This window comes from Lemur catta, chromosome 14 (genome assembly GCF_020740605.2).
Source record: "Lemur catta isolate mLemCat1 chromosome 14, mLemCat1.pri, whole genome shotgun sequence".
Classification (NCBI taxonomy): Eukaryota; Metazoa; Chordata; class Mammalia; order Primates; family Lemuridae; genus Lemur; species Lemur catta.
Genome location: NC_059141.1, coordinates 65503476 through 65516031, shown reverse-complemented (window position 1 = coordinate 65516031; position 12556 = coordinate 65503476). Strand labels below are relative to the sequence as shown.

General features: G+C 46.7%; 1 protein-coding gene across 1 annotated transcript in view; it reads right to left on the bottom strand.

Moving 5' to 3' along the window:
* CHAT (choline O-acetyltransferase) overlaps positions 1–12556 on the bottom strand; it is a 49105-nt gene that overhangs the window by 24606 nt on the left and 11943 nt on the right. The window contains exon 7 of the mRNA XM_045567972.1: positions 10867–11044. Coding sequence (XP_045423928.1) covers positions 10867–11044 — 178 coding nt within the window. The remainder of the gene's footprint in view (positions 1–10866; positions 11045–12556) is intronic.

Here is a 12556-nt window from a genome sequence, read left to right as displayed (position 1 = left end):
TGAAAAATACCCTTCAGAAATAAAGGAGGGAATCAAAACATTCTCATTTGAGGAAAAGTTTATCCCCAGTAGACCCACCCTAAAAGAATGGGTAAAGGGATTTTCCTAAAAAGAAAGGAAATGATAAAAGAGAAATACCAGAACATCATAAAGGAAGAAAGAATAATAGAAATGATAAAAGGGAAATACTGGAGCATGAGAAAGGAAGAAAGTACAATCTGAGTAAATAAATTCATTTTTATTTTCCTTTAGAGTTTTCTAAATTATGTTTCACTGTTGAAGCAAAAATTATAACACTGCCTGCTGAAGTTCTAATTGTATATAGAGGAATTATTTAAGACAATTATATTGTAAACAGGGGAGAGTAAAGGGAATAAAGGGTGGTAAGCTTTCTACACCTCATTAGAACTAATAAAATTTCAATACCAATAGAATGTGTTATGTGTATATAATGTAATATGTATAGAAACTGCTAGAAAAAGCTATACAAACAGAGAATACTAAAAAACACTATAGGTAAATCAAGATAGAATTCTAAAAAATGTTCACATAACCCACATGAAGGCAAGAAAAAGAAAGTAAGAATTGAAAAGCAGAAAACAAAAAATAACATGGCAGAGTTAAGCCCTAACATATATAAAAAATTATATCAAATGTAAATGATTTAAATACACAAATTAAAAGGCAGATTGGCAGAATATATTATAAAACATTACCCAGTTATATGCTGTCTCCAAGAAATTCACATCAAATATAATGATATAGGTCAGTTATAAATAAAACGAAGGAAAAAGATATATCATGCAAATGTTAATCAAAAGAAAGCAGGAAATGGCTACATTAATGTCAGATAAAGTAAACTTTAGAGCAAAGAAAATTTACCAGAGACACAGAAGGGCATTACAGGGTAAATCCACCAAGAAGACAGAGCAATTGTAAATGTATATGTACCACACATACCATGAAATATGTGAGGCGAAAACTGACAGAACTGAAATGAGAAATAGACAAATCCATAAATGTACTTGGAGACTTCAACACCCCTCCCTCAGCAATTGATAGAACAACTAGACAAAAATTCAGCAAGGATATAGAAGAATTTAACAATATCATCAGTTGACAGCATCCAATTGACATTCACAGAAAATTTCACCCAGTAACAACAGAATGCACATTCTTTTTAAGCACCCATGGAATATATGCCAAGATAGACTATATTCAGGGCCATAAACAACACTTAACAAATTGAAAAGACTCAAAGTCATACAAAATGTATTCTCTGACCACAGTGGAATCAAAACCAGAAAAATAACAGGAAAAGTTCCAAACATTTGGAAACTAAACAACACACTTCTAAACAATCATGAGTCAAAGAGGGAGATTTGAGCTAAATTTTAAAAATACGCTCTATCAAAATTTATGAGATATAAAGTTTTGGTGAGAGGGAAATTTATAGCACTAAATGCTTACATTAGAAAAGGGAACATGTCTTAAATCAACAATGTAAGTTATTACCTCAAGAACCTAGTAAAAGAAAAGCAGAATAAACCCAAAGCAAGCAGGAGGAAATAATAAAGAGTAGAAATCAATGAAATTGAAAACAGGGGTGGGGGGAAGGAAATCAACGAAAAGAAAGCTGGTTCTTTTAAAAGGCCAAATTCCTAGCAAGATCAACAAAGGAAAAAAAAAAAGAGAGAAAGAAAGAGAAGACACAATCACTGGTATCAGGAATGAAACAGCGGCTATCACTATAGACCTTATAGACATCAAAAGTGTAATAAGAGAACACGCTGAACAACTCTACACACATGAATCTGACGACTTAGATGAAATGGACTAACCCCTTGAAAGTATAAGGAACGCTAAATATAAAATGGATAATTTGAATAGCCCTATAACTATTAAGGAAATTGAATTCATAAGACTAAAACTCCCCCAAAAAGAATTCTTCAGGCCCAAATGATTTCACTGAATAATTCTACATTTAATGAAGAATTAACACCACATCTATATAATCTCTTCCAGAAAATATAAAAAGAGGGAACACTTTCCAATTTATTTTTATGAATCCTGTAATACCTTCATAACAAAACAAGACAAATACAGTACAAAATAACAAACAAAAAGCCAAAGCAGCTATAGACCAATGTCCCTCATGAATATACACACAAAAATACTGAACAATATATTAGCAAATAGAACTAAGCAATATATAAAAAGAATTATATACCACGGCCAGATAGGGCTTATTCCAGGGATGCAAGGCTGGTTCATTATCTGAAAATCAATGTAACTCACCACATTAACAGACTAAAGAAGAAAACTCACATGATTATATGATATTAATTGACACAGTAAAAGCATTTGTCAAAATTCAACATCCAGTCATAATAAAAATCTCTTAGAAAAGTAGAAATAGAAGGGAATCTCCTCAACTTGATAAAGAGCATCTATTAAAAGCTTATAGCTACCATCATATTTAAAGGTGAAAGACTGATGCTTTTTCCCTAAAATCATGAACAAGACAAGGACATCCACTCTTACCACTGCTATTCAGCATGGTACTGGAAGTTCTAGCCAGCACAATAAGGCAAGAAAAGAGAATAAAAGGGATACAGATCAGAGAGAAAAAAGTAAAACTGTCTGTATTTTCATATGACATGATTGTTTATGTAGAAAATACTAAGGAATCTACAAAACCAGAAACAAAACTCCTAGAACTAATACATGAATTCAGCAAGGTTGCAAGATACAAGATTAACATACAAAAATCAATTATATTTTTGCATGCCAGTGACAAACATGTGGACACCAAAATTAAAAATATAATACCATTTACAATTATTCAAGACAAATGAAATATTTCAGTATAAATCTCACCAAAAATATATAGGACTTACATGCTGAAACCATAAATCACTAACAAAAGAAATGAAAGATCTAAGTAAATGGAGAGATATACCATGCTCATGCTCTGGAAGACCCAACATAACGAAGATGTTGGTTCTCTTCCAACTAATATACAGGTTTAACGCAGTATCCATCAAAATCCCAGCAGGACTTTTGTAGATATAGTCATTAATAGTTTAAAATCTATGTGAAAAGGCAAAGGAAGTAGAATAGCTGAAACAATTTTCAAAAATCATAAAGTTGTAGGAAAAAGTGTATTCAATTTCAAGACTTAGTAAATAGCTTATGTAATCAAAAATGTGTGGTATAGGCAGAGGAGTAAACACATACATCAATAGAACAGAATAGAGAACTTAAAAAAATAGACCTACAAATATGCCCAACTAATTTTGACAAAGGTGCAAAGGCAATTCAAGGGAGGAAGAATAGTCAATTCAACAAATGCTGCTGGAGCAATTGGACATCCATGAGCAAAAAAAAAAAAAAAAAGAAAGAAAGAAAGAAAGAAAACAAGAAAAACCTTGACATAAATCTCACACTTTATACAATATACAAAACTTAACTCAAAATGGACTTCCACCTAAATGTACAATGTGATACTAGGAAACTTTTAGAAAAAACATAGGAGAAAGTTTTGGCATCTAGGGCTACACAAAGAATTTGTAGACTTGACACCAAAAGCATGATCAACAAAAGGAAAAATTGATAAATTGGACTTCAACAAAATTAAAAACTTTTATTCAGTGGAACACTCTGTTAAAATGGAAAGATAAGCTACAGACTAGGAGAAAATATTTGCAAACCACATGTTCAACATATTAATAGAAATAATATCTAGAATATATTATATTAACAACTCTCAGAATTCACAGTAAATAAAAAACCCCAAACAACCCAATTAGAAAATGGGCAAAAGACATGAAATGATACTTCAGCAAAGAGTATATATAGATGGCAAATAAGCACATGAAAAGATATTCAACATTGTTAGTCATTAGAGAAATATAAATCAAAACCACAATGAGATACAGCTATACACCTATCAAAATGGCTAAAGTAGGCTGCACGTGGTGGCTCACCCCTGTAATCCTAGCACTGTGGGAGGCTAAGGCGGGAGGATCGCTTGCGCTCAGGAGTTTGAGACCAGCATGAGCAAGAGCAAGACCCCGTCTCTACTAAAAAAACAATAGAAAAACTTAACCAGGTGTGGTGGCTGGTGCCTGTGCCTGTAGTCCCAGCTGCTCGGGAGGCTGAGGAAGGAGGATCATTTGAGCCCAGGAGATTGAGGTTGCTGTGAGCTATGATCACATCACTGCACTCTAGCCAGGGCGACAGAACGAGACTCTGGCTAAAATTAAGAAGTGACAACACCAAAGGACGCATAGAAATTGGATCCTTCATATATTACTGATGTGAATATAAAATGGTATAATCACTCTGGAAAACATTTTAGCAGTTTCTTAAAAAAACCAAACATGCAAGTATCATGTAACCTAGCAATTTCATTTCTGGGCATTTTTCCAGAAATGAAAACTTATGTTTATACAAAAACCTGTACACAAATGTTCATAGCAGCTTATACTAGCTCAAAACTGGAAAAACTCAGATGTCCTTTGTTAGGTAATTGGTTAGAGAAACTGTGACATCTAACACCATAGGATACCACTCAGCAATAAAAAGGAATGAACTTGACACACGCAACAACTTGGATGAATTTCCAGAGAATTATGCTCAGTGAAAAAAGCCAATCCCCAAAATCGTACATACTATATGATTTCATTTATATAACACTTTTGAAATAGCAAAATTATAGAAATGGAGAACAGATTTGTGGTTGCCAGGAGTTGAGGAGGGAGGAAAGCGGGTGTGGCTATAAAAAGGCAACAGCAGGGGTCCCTACAGTGACGGAATGTTCTATAACACATCTTGACTACATCAGTGTCAACATCCTGGTTGTGATATTGTACTATAGTTTTGCAAGATGTTACACTGAGGGAAAACAGATACATGTGAGATCACTCTGTATGATTTTTTAGAACTGCATGTTAATCTACAGTTTGCCCAAAATAAATTTAATTTAAAGAATCAAGAACCAACAAGTGTTCTTTTCTCTGGGTTCTAACCACTCTTCCCACAAAGGCAGAGGATAAAAGAACTATCATGCTTCCAAAATTGGGGGGAGGAGTGGCAGGTAGGGAAAGGCAGGAGATACAAAAAATGCCCCCCAGCTGCCTTGTACCCCAAATATTATTGTACTGCACATAAAATGGAGAATGAGGGCAGAGAGACGGTGACCGGGGAGAAATTAAAGAAGAGAGGAGTCTGGCGTGTGCTGTATGTGGGGAGCTCAGGGGAGGCAAAATGCACTGCAGAGTCACTAAGGGTTAAGGGTCATGCAAGGAGCAAGGGCCACCCAGGCCCCTGCCTCTGACCACAGGGACAATGCCATTCAACAGGTGTTCATTTTCAAATTCACCAGATTTCTCCAGAGAGGCTGTGGGCCTAGGGCAAAGAGTCCCCCGGGCATTTCCCCAAATCTAATAAGAGCTACCATTCAGCGCACATCCTCTGAGTGCCAGGCACTAGGCCGTCTGTTTACAGCCCACCCCCTTCCCCCAGTCCCATCCACAGGGCGGGCTGCTATCTCCACGCCACAGACTAGGAAGGCCAGGCCAAGCCCAGGCCTCTTGCCCTGGACCACTTGTCTCCCTGTCTGACGCTCTCACCCATAAAGACCTTCATGCTTCTACTGTGGCAGGGCAGCACCGGCCCCAGCCCCTCCCCAAAGCAAGGAAATCACATTTCTCAGGAGGTATTTCTGGGCCAATTAAATCAGAGAGGCTGTTAGTGGTAATGTGTAATTGGTTTTAAAATCAGCAGACTTGCCTAGCTCTGGATGACAATATTTAAAAAGCAAAATGCCCGCATCCTGAGTGGTTCTTGTAAACCATGACCGAGCCCTCCGCAGCTGCAGCTGCCTTCTGTCAGTTCCCTCCTTGAAAGCAGTGGCTCAGCTCTAATTGGCTGCTAGGGATAAATATTTACGGGACTGTGTAAATGGAGAGCATCTGCCTCTGAGGTCTGGTGGCAGGATCTCCACGGCAGCACCCAGGAAAGCCAGTGGGCTGGGGGCTCTCCAAGCTGGCCATCCTTTTTCTGCAAATTGACAAGCACTGTAGTCTTCCAGACTCGGGGCCAAATGTCTAATTAAATTCCCAGACCAGGGTAACCGTGTTGGCTCCTCCTGGGTTCAGGAGGGCACAGCTTCCAGGCTGGGTGGGGAGGCCCTGAGAGGATGTGCAGGCCCCTTCTAAGGCCCCAGGCTCATCTTCAGAATCCCACCCCTGCCTGTGGGGCGCTGCCGATCTCAGGCTGGGGACACAGGCGGTGTAGGACCCCGCCTCCCCACGGACTACCTCTAGGGGTGGGGAGCTGCTCAGTCGGTAGGAGACGCGGCCTCCTCCGTTCAGAAGGATGAGATCCCCACCTCGCAGGCACAATGAAGACGTATGACAACAAGGAACAGCAACCACGTGGGACCGGGCCAAGCACAAAAGGAGGACCAGGCTGCACGGCAGCCACTAAGATCTGAGTACGTGGGTCTCATCCTGGGCTGCATGTGAAAACACCAGGGCGCTTTGAAAACAGATTGCTCGGCCCCACTCCTGTGCCACTGGAAAATCACCTGGGCCCAGGAATCTGTTTTGTTTTGTTTTTTTAAGGAATGCTCTGGACGATGCTGATGTCGTCAGCCGACAACCCAGTCGGCAGCCAGGGCTGAGTCACGCTGACCTCAGCCCACCTGGCTTCAGCCGCAAGTTCTACTCTGGACAGGAAGCCCTCCCGGGTCTCGGCCGGCAGGGCGGGGCGGCCGCCACAGTCCCTCAGGACTCCGTCGGAAGTGCTCCTCTGGTTTTACCCTGCACACCCTGGTACCTTGGCCCCAGGAGGACACTGGCAGAGGCCTGTGGGTGACCAGACTGCATTTAATGATGGCAATTCACACACTCCTGCACGTGTCTGAGCAAGCCCTGTGTGAAAAGCCCCATGTGGGGGCTGTCAGGGTGCAGCAGGCAGCTCGGCCCCTCCTCGTGCAAGCTGTGCCACCCTGGTGGTCCCTGGACCTCCTCAAGCTCTGTCCCCTCAGTGTCACAGCAGAGGGTCGGGCTGGAAAGCCTGGGAGCTCACAGTAGGGAGTTGCTCTGGTTGGGGGCAGGGTGGCAAACCAGGGGCAGTGTCTCCAAGGAGAGGGGGTTGATGAAATGAAGGGTCAGGGCGGACAAGCCCCTGCCCCAAGGGGCCTCAGTTGACCAGATGAGAACCCACTTTGAGGACACACTTTGAGCTCAGGCTCCTCAGTCCAGACTCCACCAGAATGAGAGGGGCTCGGCCTGCCCAGGCCCAGTGCCCACGGGACTCTCTGTACGCAGGTCCTGGGAAGGGGACCTCGGGGCTTCAGCCGAGAGGGCTGGGAGCCATTCCATGGTGTTAATCGGGATACTGCTGTGGGCCAGAAAGAACCTCAGCCCCAACACCACAGCCAGGCAGCCGTGCCTTCGCCGGGAGAGTAGCTTCCCAGAAGTTAAGGATTTGGGAGCATTGAAGAAAACAGACCACATCCCCAGGGGGGCCACCTGCCCTCCCCTCCCCCACCGCTCCGTGTGTGCCCTGAGTGCACTCAGTCCTCACCCTTCCCCGCTCTGCCTCCGGAGCCCTGCATGGCCCCTGCCTAAGGACAGGCCAGCACCCCTCGCGGCTCACCTGTGCTGTAAGTGCTCCCTTCGCCTCTGCCCCAGTGGGCCGCTTCCCTCAGTCACATCCACCAACTCTGGCTGCACCTGAGGACTGAACAGTGTGTGGGAGGGACGGGGGACTCCGCATAACAGTGCTAATTGGCTTCTCCTAAAGTCTGACCACAAACCCTCCTGTATGAGCTCAACACAGTCCACGAATCTTACAAGTTTCCTGAGTAAGTTCTCTTTGCCACTTTCAGGGGGCGATTTCATACCCTGCCTTTTACCTTCAGAGCCCCACTCCTGCCCCCGCCTCAGCTCACGCCGCCACTCTGCTGGTCTGAGCACAGGAGCTACCAACTGGGAGGCTCCTCTCGCTCCTGCCACCAGAGCCACAGTCCCACGGGCCTCACTCCCAAGCTTTCTGATTTTCCCTGCACCAACCAAAGATCTCTTACTCTCTGGGTTCCAGCTCCTCTGCCTTTGCAAGAATTCCTCCCTCAGTTTATCTCCTCTCCCCCCATCAATTCCTTTCACCAGGCCCCTTCCATGCACTTGCATCTCTAAGACCTCTCCCCTTGGCCCCTCCTCTCCCAGCAGCTCCTCGTTTCCTGCTCCCTTTAGTGCCAAAATATCTGAAAAGAGCCAACTGCACTTACACTGCTCATTGGCCGCCTTGTTTGTCCACAATTTCCGCTGCTGGTCAATTTCCACCAGCGCTCGACCATTCCTTCTTCCCGCTACTCCAGTCTGACCCCCGGCCAGCTCACTTCGGGGGCTGCCACGCCCGTGTCTCCTCTCTGCCCTGCTCTTCCTCGGGCTCCCAGGAGCATTCCACGTGGAAGGGCACAGGTGAGCCTTGGTGACTCATCTCCTGGTCTCCCTTGCTTCACGGGCTGCTCTTTCTCAACCCCTCGGTGCCTTTTTCTAACTGACTTCTGGGTCCCCCGTTCTTCTGTTCCTGGATGATCTCATCCAGGTCCATGACTTTAGACATCGTTCATGTGCTCATGGCTCACAAATTTATAACTCTGTACCAACCTCTCCCTGGAGCTCCAAACACATAGATCAAACTCGACATCTCCACTCAGATGACTCAAGGCATCTCAGATCCAGCGTGCACAGAAAGGACCTCGCCATTCCGTACCCTCCCCTGCCCCATTTCCCATCTTAGTAAATGGTATCGCCATCCACTCGGTGGCTCAAACCACACACACAGGAATCTCTCTCACTTCTCTTTTCCTTCCTGATGCTTTTGCTTTGAAATATAGCTAGACCCCACTGGATTTCCCATCATCACTCTCAACCCTGGCCCAGCCTGCCATAATCTTTTACTTGGAAACTGAAATCATTTCCTAAGTGACGTCCCTGTTTCCTTTCCGTGGGTGGGGGCTGCTCCAGAGAGGAGGGCTCTGAGAAGGGTCCGTCTCCGGCTGTGCAGACTACACGGTGCTAACCTGATTAATTGGGTTGCCCGAGGGGAGGTGCGTGTCCCTCCCTTCTGTCACACTTCCCTCAGAAACAGCACTTCCATTCAGAAAGCCAGATCAAGTGCCATTAACAAATTAATTCTGATCAGCGCAGCTCAAGCACTCAGACCTCAAAGCAATCCCGCAGTCCTGCAGGGGCTGTCCTGGGCCTGGCCTGGTAATGAAGTGGAAACATGCTGGAAGCAGAGGCGGTTATTCTGGTGCCTGTCTCTGTCCCTGGAGGGGAGAGGAGTGGGATTTGATTACAACGTGGTTTCCTGAGGGAATTAACTCACTTTCGAAATATAAGTTATTAATTGGCCAAGTAGCAGGTAGGTCCATGAGGACAGTCGCTCTCGCTCCCCCCTGGGCCCGGAATCCTCCTCTTCAGGACCAAGCATTCAGTGGGTGGCCAACCATCAGGTGACAGAACTGGTAGGTGGGAGGTAAGTCTGGGGCCTGGTGTCATTCCTCACCCTCATTCTCTTATTTAACCAATGTAACTGGGCCCCCCACTGTGCTCAAGGAGGGCTGTAGCAGGGACACCCGAGCTGAGCTCTGCATGACACAGGGAACCAGAACCAGTCGGCTCTGGGGGAAGAACCTTCTAGAGAGAAGGCCTAGAGAATGCAAGTGCCTGTTGTCAGATAGCCAGGTCCCACTATGTCCAGCACAGCCATCCTTGGCAGCTGGCTGCTGTCCTGGTGGTCCTGTGGATAGGACGGGCATGTACCTGCTAAGCAGCTGGCTGTGCCTGGGGTCGGTCCACCTGCTTGGGTGCCACCTTCCCTCCCTCCCTCCCTCCAAACCCTGTCACTCCTGCACAGGGCTTTGCTCCATTCCCACCTCTTCCATCAAAGCCTTTCGAAATCCCAATTGGAAGGACCGCCTCCCTCTCTGAAGTCCTGGAGCACTTATCTGACACCTGCTGTCTCCATGGCCCTGTGTGGATAAACATCGCATTCCCATGTGCTGGGAGTGCTCCCCCCTGCTCGGGCTGCTCAGGGGCAGGGGCCTCGACCCTCTGTCTCTCACCCGCCTGGGCCTGGCCCTCAGTTACAGACACTCAGGGAGTCTGAACGGATTGTCTGACCCAGTGGAAGTCTGAGGGGCAGATGGAGACTCATAGGAGGACACTCCATCCGGCCCCTGGAACGAGGGCTGGCTTTGGGTTTGAAAAACAGTTTCCAGAAGGATGATTAAAAATTTTCAAGAATATTACTGGCTTTCTGATGGGAATGCTTGGAGACTTTCACAAAGAAAGCAGCCAGCCAGAAGGAGAAGGGCCAGCTTGAAGAGGAAAAGTTCCGGGATGGAAAAACCAGGTGAAGGAGGCGGCCGACCACCTTCCCAGAGGCAGGTTTCCTCCCAGACCTGCACCTGACCGCACCTGACCGCACTCCAGCCACTCAGACCTCTGAGTGAGCACCTGCCCAGCTCCCCCTCGCAGCAGGCCTTCCTCCGGCGACAGCCTCCCCGCCCCAACGCTCCCAGACATCCCACAGTTCCAGCGCTAGCCAGTCTCCCCCAGAAGCCAGAATATTGTCAGAGGAAACACAAGGGCACAAAAGCGGCTTCCGCGTCAAGGCGCCTCTGCTGACCGCAGGACCTGCGGCGGGTCCTGAGCCGGAGGGCGGCCCAAGCTCGCGGCCAAGCTGATGCGGATGAGGCCCTGGCGCCCACCCCGGAGGAGGGGAAGCCGATGGGAATGAGGATGAGATGGGCGTGGAGACGTGCCAGGCACTGCCGCTGACCTTTCACGAGGACTGTCCTGGCCTCGGCCCACTCGCTCCTCCCGTCGGACGTCAGCAGGCCGATCGGAGGCGAGCGCTGGTCCTCGTTGGCAGCCATTCTGACTATCTTTCTCAACTGAGTGAACAGATCCCCCTCACTGAGACGGCGGAAATTAACGACAACGTCCAAGACAAAGAACTGTAGGGGAGACAGGTCAGACACGTCACTCGTGGGGCGGCCCAAGGCGCCCGGCCTCCACTCAGCCTTTCCAGGGGAACTCGGGGTGGGTGCTCAGGCCCCAGGCTCCCAGGGCACTTGGTGGTTCCGAGTAGTCTCAACCTGGGGACCAAGCCAGTGCTGCCGACTGTGCTCGATTCCAAGCTGCCCCCAATCAGAAAAGGCAAGATTAAACTTTGCCAAAAGAAAAGTTGTTCTGTGGTTCCTAGTTAGGTATAAAACCATTATGTTGTAGGGAACCGAGTATAAGTTGGTACAACCACTGTTGGAGCACAGTGTCTACCAAAATTAAAAATGTGCACACCTACAACTAAGCAATTGCACTTATAAATGCATGTGTTAGCCTAAGGCTTAGAGGAACATATCCGTGTGCACTGGAAGACGTGGGCAATGTGCACCCCGGCCTTGTTGGCAATAGCAAAATGGTTCTCCAGGAGGGGGTGGCTGAGTGAAATGTAGTGTCCTTGTCCAGCGCATGTCTATGCAGCCATTGGAAAGAGAAGACTAGGTCTAGGTACAGCTGTGGGGATACATCTCAAACACATGGTGAATGGAGGTAAAAAGCAAGCTAGCAAATCATATGCAGAGGAAGATTAAAATGGAAATCCAACATGCTCTATGCATAAATATATGCACCTACACATGTGTACCTACATGTGCTCTGTATGTGAGCCCTGTGGGGCTGTCATTTTGCAGCGTTGAGGGCCAAAGCCTTGGACTTTGTGAAAGGTCTGTTCCTAGGCCCAGGTGGAGATGCCCTTTTCAGCTGACTGACATGAATTCCTGGCTCCCTACCCTGATCCAGAGCAGGAGCCGCGAGAGCATTTCTGAGAGGGGTGTAGACTGCGGCCTGCTGGGGCTGAGAAATGCTGGCTTTGGCTTGTGAATGAAGATGGAGAAAGGTTTCTGGTCTGTGGCTGGCCAGCCAGGGTGCCAGGTGGGCCACAATGCTTCCTAGTTGGCCTTCAAACATGGGAACGGGGGTCACAGCCACCCTCAGATGGCAGACTTCCACTGAGCTCTCAGCTCACTGAAAATGTGAGATGAGCCCAAGAAGAACACACTGTAGAGCAAGCACCGGAGGTCCCTGGGACGGTTGCAAAATTGGGTTTTAGCAAAAAACAAAAACCCCATACAAAATAAAACCCTTTTTTGTCAGATGAAATATTGATGTGACGCCTCACTGTATAAAATATATAGTGTGGTGGGCACTGGGAAGGGTTCAGGAGCCCTCAGGCTCAGCCCATCCCCCAGGCCCCAGGGTGTCCTTGTTGGCTATGTGGAATCCAGCCTGAAGACCTGAGCTGCAGGGTATAGAGTGTGGCGTTTGGGCATTGGCCGGAACTAGGAGTCCATCTCACTCTTGCACAAACCATTTGACTTGTCCAAATCTCATAGCCTCATCTGTTGCACAGAGATCCTAAGATCCTGTCTGCAGGGTCACTGTAAGAATTAAATAGGATGAACGTGTGT